The 15,687-nt window shown below is 40.7% G+C and overlaps 1 protein-coding gene across 3 annotated transcripts in view; it reads left to right on the top strand.

Moving 5' to 3' along the window:
* The window catches only part of LOC147034991 (protein FAM184A-like), a 142,720-nt gene that overhangs the window by 76,149 nt on the left and 50,884 nt on the right, over nt 1–15,687 (top strand). For all 3 annotated transcript variants that reach the window (XM_085892149.1, XM_085892130.1, XM_085892138.1), the window contains 3 exons: nt 2,382–2,532; nt 2,650–2,862; nt 8,968–9,109. In XM_085892149.1, coding sequence (XP_085748275.1) covers nt 2,382–2,532; nt 2,650–2,862; nt 8,968–9,109 — 506 coding nt within the window. The remainder of the gene's footprint in view (nt 1–2,381; nt 2,533–2,649; nt 2,863–8,967; nt 9,110–15,687) is intronic.

Genomic DNA, 15,687 nt, shown 5'->3' with positions numbered 1-15,687 from the left:
GACAAGGTCAGAGATCAAGTTGACGATTTCGTAAGTACCAGTCTATGACTGCTTGTTTGTTTGTGTGTGTGTGTTTGTGTGTTTGTTTGTAGGCACGATAACTCGAGAATGGAAGAAGCTACCAATGTCAAATTACACCACCTGATTCAGGAGGGTGATGGCTAGTGCTGATTAGATTTTGGTCAAAATCAGTCAAAGGTCAAGGTCACAGTGAGGTCAAACATAATTCCGTAAATTCATGTGGAGAAATGGAGTATTTTTGCTTCGCTCAACGTTTCGAGTTCGTTTTAACTTCTATTTTAATTTTGTCTTCGGTTTTTGCGATTGCTTTGGACACTTAAAACTCAGTTGTCGAAATTCTGGTAAAAATCGGATGTTTTGGAGACGTTTTAAGATTGTATAAAAAAATATTTCACTCGCCGCATCACAGCTCGTCACGTGGTGCAGCGCGCTCGAGCAGAGGCAGCGTTGATCACGTAAAGGTTTTCCGTGTGTGTGCTGACGGTGTTTTCGATAAAGATGGTGTTTAAAAGTCTTTTTTTTTTATCCCATTAAAGGTTATCGTCGCATGCCTGACTCGCTAAGCCATCAGGTTATGTAAAGATTGTTGGTGGATGGCCGAATATTAAGGTTTTGTGACTTTGATAAAATAATATTAAATAATTGTGTGGAGAAATGGAGTATTTTTGCTTCGCTCGACGTTACGATTTTTGATGGTTTGGTACAGAATCATCGTAGAAACTTCTGGTTTGTGTCGCTACCTTCTCTCGAGACAGCTTTTATTAGACAAGGTCAGAGGTCAAGTTGACGATTTCTTAAGTACCAGTCTCTGGCTGCTTGTTTGTTTGTTTGTGTGCAGGATATCTCAAAATGTGGACGGATCTGGATGAAAATTTGTGGACAGATTTGATGTGTGACAAGGACGAACTGATTAGATTTTGGTGAAGATCCTGATCCAGATCTAATAATTTTTAAAGTTATTCTTCACCATTGAGAGATGGGGTGGTGACCCATCCAGCATTGTGCCCAATATCCATGGAGACTGCATAGGTAGCACCAATACTCTGTGCAGAGTGTGGTCCCATTAGATGGATGGAGAGATATTGCCAAAAACGATATATGGAATGATATTTCAAAAATGTAATGGGCCCGATATGTTCTCATGGACAAGGCATTACGTGATGGAGGTATGCGCTCTACCGAGTGCTTTTCTAGTTTAACATGTTAAATTAGTTATTCCTGACTGTTGTTTGAGTCCTTTTATGCCCTCCCTAAAAACGGTGTTTCCTATTTGGAATGATTTTCTATTTTGTTTCACTGCCAGACAGGCAGACAGACTAAAAAAAAAAAAATTACCTTGCTCCTCCATGCGCATGCAAAATCGGGACGAGAATCCGTACAATTACCAAATTCAAAGACAAAATACTGCTCACCTGCAGCTTTGTCTTCCAATTATTGTTGCAATTTGTCATGTCCAGTGTTCAAAATATAACATTCCATTGAAATTAAGAATTTCCTCTCTCATAGACTGACATCTATCGACAGATGGACTAACAGACAGACAAAGTGAGCCAATTGCTTAAGCCCGCTTTTTGCTTCATGTGCGTGGGGTAATAAAACAAAAGTTATGGTGAGTGGTGAAGAAGGAGCAAGGAAAATGAAAAAAAAAAAAAGCAGACAATGGCCTTGGCCAAAATGCCAAAACTGAGTTGGGCAGAATTCAATTCAATGTAGGCAGTGTTATAGATGGTGTCACAAGAGGTGCAGTGGTATATCACTGGAAATTTATTCACAAATGTTGGGATTAGCTGTTGGGACAGAATAGTCATCCTGGACTAAGTGGAGATAACTAGGTGGTATCATGAAGCATAGAAACATTCAATTATTGGTATAAGTTTGAGTTTTATAGCCTGTCTCAAACTGGTATTGATGTATGGAAGTGAAACACGGTCTCTGTGAATGTAAAAATAATGGAAAGAGCAGATATGCAAATTATATGATGCATGAATGGATTATTTCTGAAAGCAGGAAGACTGAGCTCAGAAATCAGGAACAGATTAAAAATTAATGCCGGTGATGAATAACTTAGGAAGAGAAGACTTGGTTGGTTTGGTCATGTGCAACAAAGTTCAGAAGATTAAATAAAGCTTGTAGTAGAAGGAAGAAAGCTGAGATTACATCCTAAAAGGAGATGGATTGATAATATCAAGAAAGGTATGGAATGTTTGGGTTTTCACAAAACTGACCAATGGATATATTTGATTGAAGGAATGCCATCATTTGACCAACCCCCTGAAAATGGGATAATAGTTGTAAAGCATTTGTTGTTGTTGCATTGAAATTACAGAACACAAAAATCATTAGTTATATGCTCTGATCAGGGTGGAGTGTGACAGAATACGTGACACAATGGCAGCACAGTTCAGACAGCAGAGGCGGGTTTCACTGTTGGAGCTGGAACATAAAAAGGAACAAGAAGGTGCTGCGGTGCAAAGATGTTGGGAGAAGCAGATCCAAGAGCTGCAAGAGCAGGTGAAACGAGTTCTGTTTGATATCTGTTCTGTTGATATATTTCACAAAACTTGTATGAAGGTGCAATTCCATATTGTTGTGATGCTTTTTTTTTTTTTTGGCTGGGCATTGGCACAGATCTTGCAGTATAAGCAGACCATAGAAGAACAGAAGAGCAAGACCGAAACTTCCATTTGGCAACTGCAGGGTGAACATCAATTCCAGCTTGAACAAGCGACCAATTCTTTTCAGGCTGCACACCAAGAGTACTTGGAAGGTCTAAAGGCTGTGCAAGAAGCACAACAACAAACATTGCAAGATATCAAGAAAACCCATCAACAGGAGATTGAGGCCAGTTTTGCTTTTGCTTCTGATCACTGCTTGATTTGCTGCACTTGTAGTTATTATTTCTGCAGTATTTTCTTTCGATTCAGACAAAATCACAAGCTTTCCAGTTTCTTTTAAGTTTTTAAATGTTTTTTTTGTTTTTTTGTCATTTTCATTAATTTTATGCCCACCTTTCCTCAACTCCTCACCAATATGTTTTTGTAGGCTTCTTCGTTGTCAGAGATACCTTATTTGTATTTCTCTACTCCAAGAAACTACCCCATAATTAGTATGGGTGTAGAGAATGATAGCTAAAATCATAACTGATTGACTGATTAAAAATTATGATTAAAATAAAGACCGATTATTTAACCCAATGGGTTGATTAGTGATGAATAACGAGGATGTAATTTTATTTTATTTTATTGAAGAGCTCCCAATTCATCATGTTTCAAAAAACTTTCACATATTACTTGGAAAACATACTCAACCTGGGGACAGGGAGATGTTGGAGAATCCATTAATACTGATTTGGTTCGTTTTTCATTTGGGATCCAAGAAGTTTATTTTATCATGATGGCAGTCAATAATATAAAAGCAAAGCAAGAATGCAAGTCCTCATCAAGGATACAGCGCTAAACCACAACTTTAAAATGTGACATGTAGATTTTACATTTAAATAAATAAATAGATAAATACGAAGGCAGTGAAGATGGTAAAGTATACATAAATAAATAAATAATTTTTGAAAGGTCTAAAGGCTAAATAATGCTGTGTCATTTGCACCTGAGAAGGTGGAGAAGTTTCTGGCAACCCTCAACTCTTGATTCTTCAACTGGATCGGATGGCATCAGCTCACGTGTCTGAAAACCTGCTCTGCTGCTATTTCACATCCTCTATCTGCCCTCACTCTATAATTTGCTCTAGGTTGTCTTGCATCTGCTCGGAAATCAGCCAACATCACCGCATTACATAAACAATGTGCCAAAACCGATCCGCTTAACAACAGACCTATCAGCTCGCTTCCAATCATCATCAAGGTCATGGAATCCATCATCACAATTGATGTGAAAGCCTTCATTTTTCTCCAATATGACCTCATCTCAGATCACCAATTTTGATTCAGACCAGGTCACTCGAACTTGGACATGCTGCTTTTACTCTCCGAACAATGGATGTGGGCCCTCAATGTCAGACATGAGATTAGGACCTTCTCTCCAGACATATCTTGAGCTTTATATGCAGTCTGCTATCCCACCTTGCTCTACAAACTCTCAGCCAATGTCATCTAAGTTTAACTCCACTCTTGGGTTCCTTACCTTCTCCACTTTTATAGCCAACATATGGCTCTCCATGGAATATTTTCATCCCCTCTCCCTGTCAAGGCTGGAATGCCTCAAGGTGCCCCTGCCTTACACCTTGCTCAGATTGTCACAATGGAAACCAAAGCCTTCAAGATCATTGGAATCTCCTACAATGAAGCTGAGTCGATGGGCCCATCATTGTACCATCGCAGACAGGTTGGTGGTCTCTACATCCACCCATTTTTCTGCTGAACACAACCGTGGTCTCTCCACCACCTCCTTTCTGGTCTTGCACCCACTGCCCTTTCCATGCGTTGTTTTCCCCAGATGTCTGCAGAGCACATGTCAAACCCCATCCACCTGCAAACCCCTCTGGTGAAACTCCCAAGATCCAGAATCACTGCTCATCTCCACTCATTTGTTACTCTTTTTTTACCTACCTGTGGAGTCAACATCCCCATTCTCTTCAATCTCACTCATCCCTCTTGGTCTTCAATACAGCTCTTCACCACCATTAATCATTCTTCATCCAAAACCATGATCTTTTCTATCCCTGTTTCCTCCCCTTCCCCTCCTCGTGGGGCAACTTAGCTAAATATAGCATAACAATTGTGCATTTTGTGAGGAAAGCACCAAATTTGGCACACTAGTTGCCTATCATATTATGAACAGATTTGGATATTGGGCCATCTCAAAATTTTTGATGTCAGTGGAAAATGGCTGCCACAGCCATCAGCGGCTGAATTTGAGATGGCCCAATATCCAAATCTGTTCATAATATGTTAGGCTACTAGTGTGCCAAATTTGGTGCCTTACTCACAAAATGCACAATTGTTATGCTAAGTTGCCCCACTATCCACCAAATTCGCAGTTTTTCCTTCCTGAGAGTTTGCTTCTGTGTCCTCCCCTTCTCCTCTTTTTTTTACCTGCATCCCTTGTTTGTCAATCTCCATCTAATTTTTCCTTCGGCCCTGCCATTGGCGTTTCTCCCCTCTTTCTGTTGTTCCTTTTGTTCTGTTGTGTCCTGATCCATTCTATGTCCCAGCTTTTCCACGAGCCTTGTCCTTTTTTACAAAAAAATTCAAAGTGGTGTGTATGCAGCAGTGATTGTAAAGTGGACATAAATAACTAATTATATTCAAGTTGTATGTTGGGCCCCTGCCTTACACCTTGGTGATGGTTATGTGTATAAAAATAAATAATTCATTTTATAAATAAGTTTTTATAATCTCGTGTCATGTCGGTAGCAGTGATAGTAACGTACAGTATGTATGTATATATATATATATATATATATATATATATATATATATATATATATATATATATATATATATATATATATATATATATATATATATTTCCCAGGTGTAATAATAATCGTCATATCATATGGCAGTAATAATAACGAACATATACTCTGCACTGGCTCAAGCACAGCTGGACTTGGTGAAAGACAAGTGAATGCTGAAGCAATACAGCAGGCAGTTTGCAACAAGGCTGTGAAGACCAATGGAAATTTGGTCCATCAGAACAATGGACTCACCAGTATTCCAAAACTGTCAGTGTGGGCGATTCATATCATGTCGTGAGGTCGGAGCGAGACATTTTCCCAGCTTGGGGCCACCTTGCCGGAAGTGGAACATTGCTGCTTCCGGCCAATGCGGGGAGTCGGGGCCAGTCATAGCGCCCGATTCGGGTGACGACGCATCGCTTACGGGTGGCCCCCCCGCCCTGTGCTGCGGGGCCTATAAAGGTCGGAGCGAGGCCGTTCGTTCTCTCTCTTCTTTTCGTCGTCTCCCGCATGCACTGGACTTCGTCATCACCTGGACTCCGCCCTCCTGTCATCATCGCCTGGATTCCGCCCTCCTGTTGTCATCACCTGGACTCCACCCTCCCAACTCGAGTCCCTCCTTCACGCCAACGGTCGCGTCGCGACGCTAGCTGCCCGAAGTCCCACAAAGTCAGAGACGACACACCAGCTGTCAGGGAGGTATCGCACCATGGAGCAGCCCCCCAAACGTATTGGTGGCGTGTTTGGGCAATCAATTGTACAAGGTACCGAGAGACCGTAGCCTCAACTCCTCTTCCTTCTTGCTTCAATAACTTATCTTCATCGTGTGTGTGTGTGTGTGTGTGTGTGCGTGCGTGCATGCATGTGCGTGTGCGCGTGCGTGTGCGCGTGCGCGCGCGTGTTTTGTCCTGGCACCTGTCCCCGTAAGTTACGATTGCAGAAGATTATTATTTTGCGTTAAGTCCACTCTGTGCCTGCTTTCATGAGTTGCTTGTAATATTGCCGCACCTCTCTCATTTCTTTCTTTCCCTGCACAACACACCTCAATAATCTATTAAATGTGCCACATACCTTTCCTCACCCCATTGTAAATAAATCATCATTAGAAATGTTCCCAGCTCATTTTTGTCTGTTCCTTCATTGATCCAGCATGGTCCGAATCCTAGCTTAGCCGGGACTTTATCCCCAACAATCCGTTCCTTTTAGCCGGTACGTCCTTGGCAGTGGCCTACAAAGTGGCCAGTGGCAGTGGCCTACTATAGGTAACCCAGTTAACCTATAGACGGCAGGACCCTAGGTCACGCGGTTGAGTTATTGGCATCCACGGTCGGTTAGCCGACCAGCCGCGTCACGGCGTTATCCATGTGCGATGGCCTACAATTCCCGGCAGTCTGGTAGGAGCTGAGATAGTTCCCCCCCACCCCCCCCCCCAGTGGTGTTCTCACCCAACCCCTGGCCCACAACAATATTTACATGGAAAATTGGGAGTTCATGAACAGTTGCACAACCCTTCTGATTCGTTTCTCCACAAAACAGGGTTCTTATTCGGGTTGGAAGAGGAAAGTGGGGGAGGGGGTGGTGGGAGAAGCAATGCAATGTATTTATTTTTTATCCCAGTTTGAAGAGGAAAGGAGGGAGGAAAGGGGTACATTGTGATTCTTATTCAAGTTTGGAGAGGGGAGGAGAGGAGGGAGGGAAATGGGTAAGAAGTAGGAGGAGGATATTGGGACCATGCTCTGTGCAGAGCATTGGTGCTGCTTAAGCAGTCTCCTTGGCTATTGGGCACAATCCTGGACGGGTCGCCACTCCGACACAGATGCATTGTAATAGAAAAGCAGAGGAAGAAAAACAAGATAATAACTGAATGGAATTGAGGGGTACATACAAACAAAAGATAAACTTTTTGTGGAGAGTGCATACAAGCTCTCAGTCCAGCTTACTTCCGATGGAAAACAGATGCTTGCTTACAAGGTCTAACGTATACATTTAATACATGAATACTAAGGAGTTTTATAATTGCCTTCTGGAACTCATTTTATGTTTCCAAGTAACATAAGAGTAAATTTATCATAAACAGAGATACATATACTGTTAATTTGATTCAATAATGAGCAGCATAATACTTTTGATATTAAGTGTTTTGGAAGTACATGTAAAAATTCATCAGAAATAGCAGCACATGTGAGTTTTAACAAAAGCAGGCACATTAAACACATTATATAAACTGTGAGAGTGTGTAAATGTCTACTTGTGCACGTCTCACGTAATTTCACTTCTACAGCAGAAACTACACACACAATTTCAATGAAACTTGACCACAACCTTCATCACTCATGATGTACCAAATATTGTTCACGACGTCAAAAAAATTGTGGTCTAAGGCAATATACCCGAGGGGGGGGGAGTTGTCCCCCAAAATATGTATTTTCCTTTTCCGAAACTACACACACACAATTTCGATGAAACTTGACCACAACCTTCATCGCCTGTGATGTACCAAAATTTGTTTACACCAGTAAAAAGTTTAAGGTCGAAGGGGTTTTACGGGGGAGTTGACCCCCAAAATAGGTATTTGCTTTCTTCTCAGAAACTACATCCACAATACCAATGAAACTTGACTTCAACCTTCATCGCCCGTGATGTACCAAAGATTGTTCATGGCATTTTAAAAAAAATCAGGGTTTAAGTGGGTCTTGAGGGGGATTGCCCACCAAAAGTGGTATATGCTTTCTTCTCAGAAACCACACACACAATTGCAATGAAACTTCACCACAACCTTCATTACCCATTATGTACCAAGGATTGTTCATGGCATTAGAAAAAAATTTGAGGTTTAAGTGGGTTACAGGGGGGAGTTGCTCCCCCCATATATGTATTTGCTTTCTTCTCCGAAACCACACACACAATTTCGATGAAACTTAACCACCACCTTCATCACCCATGATTTACCTTGTTTACCATGATTTACCATGATTTACCAAAGATTGTTCACATCATTTAAAGAGTTGGGTTCTAAGGGGGATCTATTAGGGGGGGTAGGGGGTTGCCCCCCAAAATATACATTTGCTTTCTTCTCAGGAATTACATACACAATTCCTAAGAAACATGACCACCACCGTCATCACCCATAATGTACTAAAGTTTGTTCATGACATTAAAAAATTGAGGTCTCAGGAGTTCTGGGGGGGGGGAGATAGTTCCATAAAATATGTATTTGCTTTCTTCTCCGAAACCACACACACACTTTCGATGAAACTTGACCACAACCTTCATCACCCGTGATGTACCAAAGGCTGTTCACGGCATTTTAAGAAATATCCATAGGTATTTACTTTCTTCTCCGTTGCATATTTTTTGGGTCATCCATGCCTACCAGTGGTTCCCTGGTCATCGCATCCAGCCACACCCTATGTTTTCTACTATAATGATATAACTGTTTGCAAGATGACGATGAATGGAAGTTTGCCTCTAATTATGAATGATGAAATCGAAGATAATTACAAGTTCAGAATTTATGCATTTATCCTTCAGGACCTGAATAACTATTTGCAGCAACAAAATGAGGATGCATTGCAGAGCCATCATCAAGCAATAAGACTTCTCAAGGAAAAAGCTCAACGAGAAATGGACACTGCTCGGGATCAATGGCAGGAACAACACCAAAAAGAGCTCGGTTCGTTCTCACCAATTGTACTTTCCATGTCACAGTATGAATATGAATTCTTGAATGTATGCATTTGTTTATGCCTCCACTGACGAAGTCACCAGAGGCATTATGTTTTTGGGTTGACTGTCTGTCCATGCTAATTTTCTTTGTTTTTTCTCTACAACTGCTTATCCGATTGACACAAAATTTTCACCATAGGTGCGACTAGTTGTAGCGGCTATGGTGAAGTGAGCGAGGCATTGTAGCAGTTATAGTGAGGTGAGCAAGCTTAAATGGATGTAGAGATTTTTGTAAGGACGTTGTGATGGTTATAGGAATGATGTAACGTTGTGGTTCGAGTGTGGGGAAGATCTGAGGTGATGGTTGGTTCGGGAATGGCACGAAGTTTGAATGACGTTTTGGTGGCATACGCTAATGAGGTGCTCCTGTTGCTATGCGGTTGTGGCATGCATGCTTGTGTGAAGAGAAGATCGTGTGTGCAGAAAAGTAAATAAAATAAAGGATAGAATGAAGACCTACCAAAAGCCCTCGCAACACATTTTGCCCCATATACCCACTTGACATGAGGGAAGGGCTATCCAATACAAGTACTAATGAAATAACTATCTCGGGGCCACTTTATGTAGTATGCCGTAGCCTTGGAGGAGTGCCAGCTTCGCAGAACTACAACAACATAATTGGTGAGATGGTGAACTCGATAATCAAATATGATGTCAAATATGAAAAATAATTGTTAATTAAGACATTACCATGGTCGGTAAGATCGGCGAAGGAGTCACTTGACCTCAAAAATGCACTAATCATTCAAAGACCGAAAATAGCACAAACACAACCAACAACTCGATTTAAAGGTAATTTTACTGCTCATCTCAGGACATAACTCTCAAGGGTGAAAAAGGGTTACCACCTTAGCTTACTGCACCGAATATACACATACATCCTATAGTTTAAAATCATCGATTTTGAGCCGTATACCGACATTGTTTGGAGAGTGTGTTCCGATTATCTTATAACAAAACAGATTTCGAATATCTCATTTAATTAAGTCTTGACGATCTGAAGTGATTGGGACAATTAGTGTGTTTTTCACTAAAGCTATTAAAAGTTCCCATAGGCTGGAGTTTGAAAATTACAAATCATAAAAATTAAACAAATACATTAAATTATAGCCAGATCAGCCACACATTCAATGATATGTCAGAAGGGTGAAAGAAAGAAGGGATTTGGAGTTGTGGCACGCATGAGGAAATTGTACCATCATAAACTGTGGGTATATCCATATATACAATATCTGCCACACAATGCACATGCTGCCATCTCCAAGCCACCACATGTCAACATGTAAACCTCCAACAACCACCTCACAATAAGTTCAGTTGTTTTGCTCTTTGTTTGTTTGTTTGTGACCTTACTGCTTTGAGCTCCCAAGGTTAGGAGTCACGAAACTTTATTGTTTATTCAAACACATTTGCAACCAAGATGCACCTAAATAGGTTTTTAAACAGTTATGTGATCATTTTGCCCATTATCACTCCTTTACACCCTTTAGACCCCGTGAGAGCCTTGAGACCCCTTAGACCTTTACACCTTTTCGACCCCTTCATTTTTACGCTGTTGCAACATATACACCTTCAACCCTTTTGACACTTTTCAGACCTATAGACTTTTTAAGACCGTTTGGACAATTTAAGACCCTTTGGACACTTTAAACCCGTTTTTCTCTTTCATCCTTCAGCCCCTTTAGACCCCCTATGTCCTTTTAAGAGCCTTTTAGACCATTTAAACACTTCAGACCCCTTTAGACCCTTAAAATACTTTTGGCCCCGAAGATCCTTTGTTGCTTAGATCCCTTCCGTTAGACCCTTCAGTCAGACCTTTCGACCCTTTTTAACCATTTTAGGCCCTTCAGCCACTTTTATACCCCTTAGAAAATTGGGTAAAAAAATTTCCAGAAAAATAGTTTTTGACGACATTTTTTCTTCACCACTGGCATCGCATTTTAATTTGCCAAAGCGAAACTGATGTTGAAAAGTGAAACTACTGATCTATGATCTATCATCAGATGGGAAAGCAGACTGAAATGCTACGAGAAGTACTGAATGGAAATTGCCAAAAGCAAAGCTGAGTACAGAGAGAGGGGGCAGGTTAGGAACTGAAGAAGCGATGTGTTGAGGGATAGGTGCCTGGAGGTTGTCGGTTGGCATGGAAATAACTTTAGTGATCTTCCATCAAGTAGTCGACCCAAATCGGGTCTGAATCCATTACCCAGCCAAGCTTTCGTAATATCAGCCTCATTCCCAAGCAGTACTTTGGTGGAACAACAAGCATGGATTGGAAATCTTTGCTCATGGAATGACACGAGGTTGGTGAAGTTACCGGCTCCACACACTGCGATATCTGCACACTGAATATTCACACTGAATTCCACTTTCTACCAATACACACTCCAAAAAAATTGCTCATTTGAGGAGAGATATCTATGAACCCATCATTGATGGATACCCTGCTAGTATGTGTGTATATATATATATATATATTATATATATATATATATATATATATATATATATATATATATATATATATATATATATATATATATATATATATATATATATATATATATATATATATATATACACACACACACACACATCTAAATTTATGACTTTTTGTCAGGTCAGGCCAGATAAGAGATGTGACTAACAACAGATATCATGTAAACCTGTAATAACCTGTTCCATGGTCGGGTTGGCGGCGACTAAACCGTCTCCCCCACCAGATTTCCTGGTGAGGAGGGTGTTTGGATATCGACACCCAGCAGGATGAAGAACAAAACCTGTCGAAGGGCAGAGGAGCTCCTTGTGAGCAAACGGCCATCCATATTGAGTGCCCGACTTTGTCTGTGGGCGTCCTCCTGCAGTTGGGTTCATTCTTATTAGGAGGGTGGTGGCAGGATTTGCACTCCGGCCACTGTAAAATCCTTCATTCTGCAAAATATTCTCGAAGCATAGAAAAATCTGAAAACCCACTCCGTGGGGGTCCCTTTTGTGTGGCTTCCCTTCGTAGGGCAGCTTACTGAATGACGGAATTGGGGCAAAGCCTTCGGAACCCCCAATCTTTGATGATGAGGGAAACCACAGGGTAATATTCCCGGGTCAGATTGCGGTGGAGTGTCAGTGGTGCTGAGGTGTTATCCACAAGACGGCGGTCTCCTTGAGTTAACCTGAGGCGGTTCCTTCATGTGGGTGCCTGGAATGTCCTATCCCGAAGGGAGGATGATCACCTATCTCTGTTATGATCTGAGCTCAAGCATTTGGACATCGGCAACCAGGGGCAATCGTAAGAGGCAACCAGGGTTGCATCAGGAAGGGCATCCGGAGTAAAACCTGTGCCAAATCAGTATGCGGATCATAACGGATGATCCGTTGTGGCGACCCCTAATGGGAGCAGCCGAAAGAACACACAACATATATATATATATATATATATATATATATATATATATATATATATATATATATATATATATACATTTTCATATATATATATATATATATATATATACATTTTCATATATATATATATATATATATATATACATATACATATATACATTTTCATATATACATATACATATACATATATACATCTGTCATGTCAAAAGATTTGCAGCTCAGGATTCATATTTGTAAAAGAAAGAAGCAGCACACTGAGCAACATCATAATTCAAATAATATGGAATTGGCAAAGCCTAGAAGCGAACGTAGAATTCTTCAAACATTCGCTTCTTAAATATATCAAATTAAACCGTCTTTTTGCTCTGAAAAAATAAATATTACCTTTACATTACCTTCACAACAACAACTACACCACCTAGAACAGGATCTCATCTGCAAAAATTAATATTACCTCTGTATTACCTTCACAACTACATCGCCGAGATCAGGATCTCATCTGAAAAAAAAAAATTCCTCAACATTACCTTCACAACGACAACTACACCGCCTAGAACAGGATCTCATCTAAAAAAAATTAATACGAGAAGCAAACGTAGTATTCTTCTTACATTCGCTTCTGACTTTACCTATAACTTGTTCACAACTGTATACGCAATTTCCGGTTACTTCGGCCTGGATTCGGGATCAGCGATCAAATAACGTAAATCACGATTAAAAATTATTTTTTGATGATGCGGGAGATATCTTTATTAAAATCAATGGAGGAAATATACACCATGTCTGATATTATTTGGGTCTTTCTTGTCTCTGATGATGCCTTTATCTCCCGGCATGCATCATTCCCCATGAAAAAACCGGAAACAAAAAAAGCCGAAGCAAAAGGGTCATAGCCAACCACACGGATTCAAAATTGCCAGCGTATTGTGTTGTTTTTGTTGTTTCCTATTCTCTCATGTGCACGCGTTAAGTAATATTCACAAGATAGAAATAAAACCCAATCGTGTTTATACACCGCACAGCGTTTAAAAACAACCGGAAGCAAAAGGTCATAGACAACCACACGGGTTCCAAATCGCCAGGGGATTGTGTTGTTGTTGTTGTTTCCTATTCTCTCACTTGCACGCGTTAAGTATGAAGCTCACTGCGTTCACTATAAATTCCTTCTTTGAATCCTGCAGTTTCAAGAACAATCTCGTTCTCTTTCTCAGAGACATTGAGAGTGCTGTGGTGGAAGCACCGTTAAGTTCCGTTGGACAGTTCGCATCATGGATTGGTCCAAGTGCTAGCCAATCACAAGGCTTCCTTGCAATTGAATGACTGCTGTTTGTGTTGACGTTGTAATTGATTGCGTAGTGCTTTGTCTGGTGATGTGTATTGTGTGGGTATGTCCACCGTCTCCCCAGTTGGACCACCCTCCCGGCTCTTCATGTGCCACGCTTCCAAAATCAACCTGTGATATTTCTTAGATGTCAAATCTGGGACACGGATCCCTCTGATGCAAATGGTGAAAGCGGGATTGTACAAATGGCTGGGTAAGGTGAGCAACAAACAACATTCAATCGTCTGGGTAGCAGACGGATGGTTGTACTTTGTGGATTATGCAGTTTTACTGTGTGAGACATAATCTGTCGCTGATGCTCACCATTACAACCAGGATGTATGATTTTTGCTTAAACGATGAATGAGGTCATCAATCATGAGATATTTATATGGTACGAGATGACTCGTGAACCCGTTGGGTTCCCGTTGTGACAGCGGTTGCTGAAAAAAAAATCATTTCAAGGAAAAAAAGATAGCTCCAGCGAACTATATCGCTGAGGTTTTTGCATTGATCAAATATTCCCGAAGAGTACTTGACTGAATCAGGAATTTATTATTCAATATTTTTTTTCGTTGCCTGATTTGAATGATACTTGATACTGCACACCGCAGGAGAATGGTGAATAAGTTGGCTCTAAAATTTGTGCGCTATTGTGTTCCGTTTTGGCTGCATTTCGGGAACATATATACATACAAGAAAAGAGTTTTAGTAATATATAGATTCTGTCCTGATGGGGGTAAATAAGGCTAGAATCTGGATAGGCAGCTACATTGTAGAATAATAGTGAAGACATCAAAACTATTAATTAACACATGGAATTATGTAGTCACCAAAAAACAGTGAAACAAATCAAAATATATTTTATATTTTAGATTCTTCAAATTCGTGGTTCGAAAACCACTTTTCCTTGATGACAGCTTTTGAACACTCTTGGCATTCTCTCAACCTGCTTCATGAGGAAGTCACCTGGAATGCTTTTCCAACATTCTTGAAAGAGTTCCCACATATACTGAGCACTTGTTGGCTGCCTCTCCTTCACTCTGTGGTCCAACGCATCCCAGACCATCTCAATTGGGTTTAGATCAGGTGATTGTGGAGGCCAGGTTATGTGATGCAGCACTCCACCACTCTGCTTCTTGGTCAAATAGCCTTTATACAACCTGGAGGTGTGTTTTTGGTCATTGTCCAGTTGAAAAACAAATTATGGTCCCACACCTCCTCCATGTTTCACGGTGGGAACCACACATGCAGAGATCATCTGTTCACCTTCTCTGCGTCTCACAAAGACAAGGCGGTTGGAACCAAAAATCTCAAATTTGGACTCATGAGACCAAAGGACAGATTTCCACCGGTCTAATGTCCATTGCTCATGTTTCTTGGCCCAAGCAAGTCTCTTCTTCTTCGTCGTCTCCTTCAGTAGTGGATTCTTTGCAGCAATTCGACCATGAAGGCCTGATTCATGCAGTCTCCTCTGAACAGTTGATGTTGAGATGTGTCTGTCACTGAAACTCTGTGAAGCATTTACTTGGGCTGCAATCTGAGGTACAGTTAATTGACGATTTCTGAGGCTGGTAACTCTCATAAACTTATCCTCTGCAGTGGAGGTAACTTTGGGTCTTCCTTTCCTGTGGAGGTCCTCCTGAGAGCCAGTTTCCTCATCGCGCTTGATGGTTTTTGTGACTGCACTTCAAGAAACTTTCAAAGTTCTTAAAAATTTTCCAAATTGACTGACCTTCATGTCTTAAGGTAATGATGGACTGTAGTTTATTTTTGCTTCGTTGAGTTATTTTGCCATAATATGG

Source organism: Eptatretus burgeri, chromosome 1 (genome assembly GCF_056783735.1).
Source record: "Eptatretus burgeri isolate ZD-2024b chromosome 1, Ebu_testis_v1, whole genome shotgun sequence".
Lineage (NCBI taxonomy): Eukaryota > Metazoa > Chordata > Myxini > Myxiniformes > Myxinidae > Eptatretus > Eptatretus burgeri.
The sequence above is the reverse complement of the archived record's forward strand: the minus strand, read 5'-3'. Positions and strand labels throughout refer to the sequence as shown.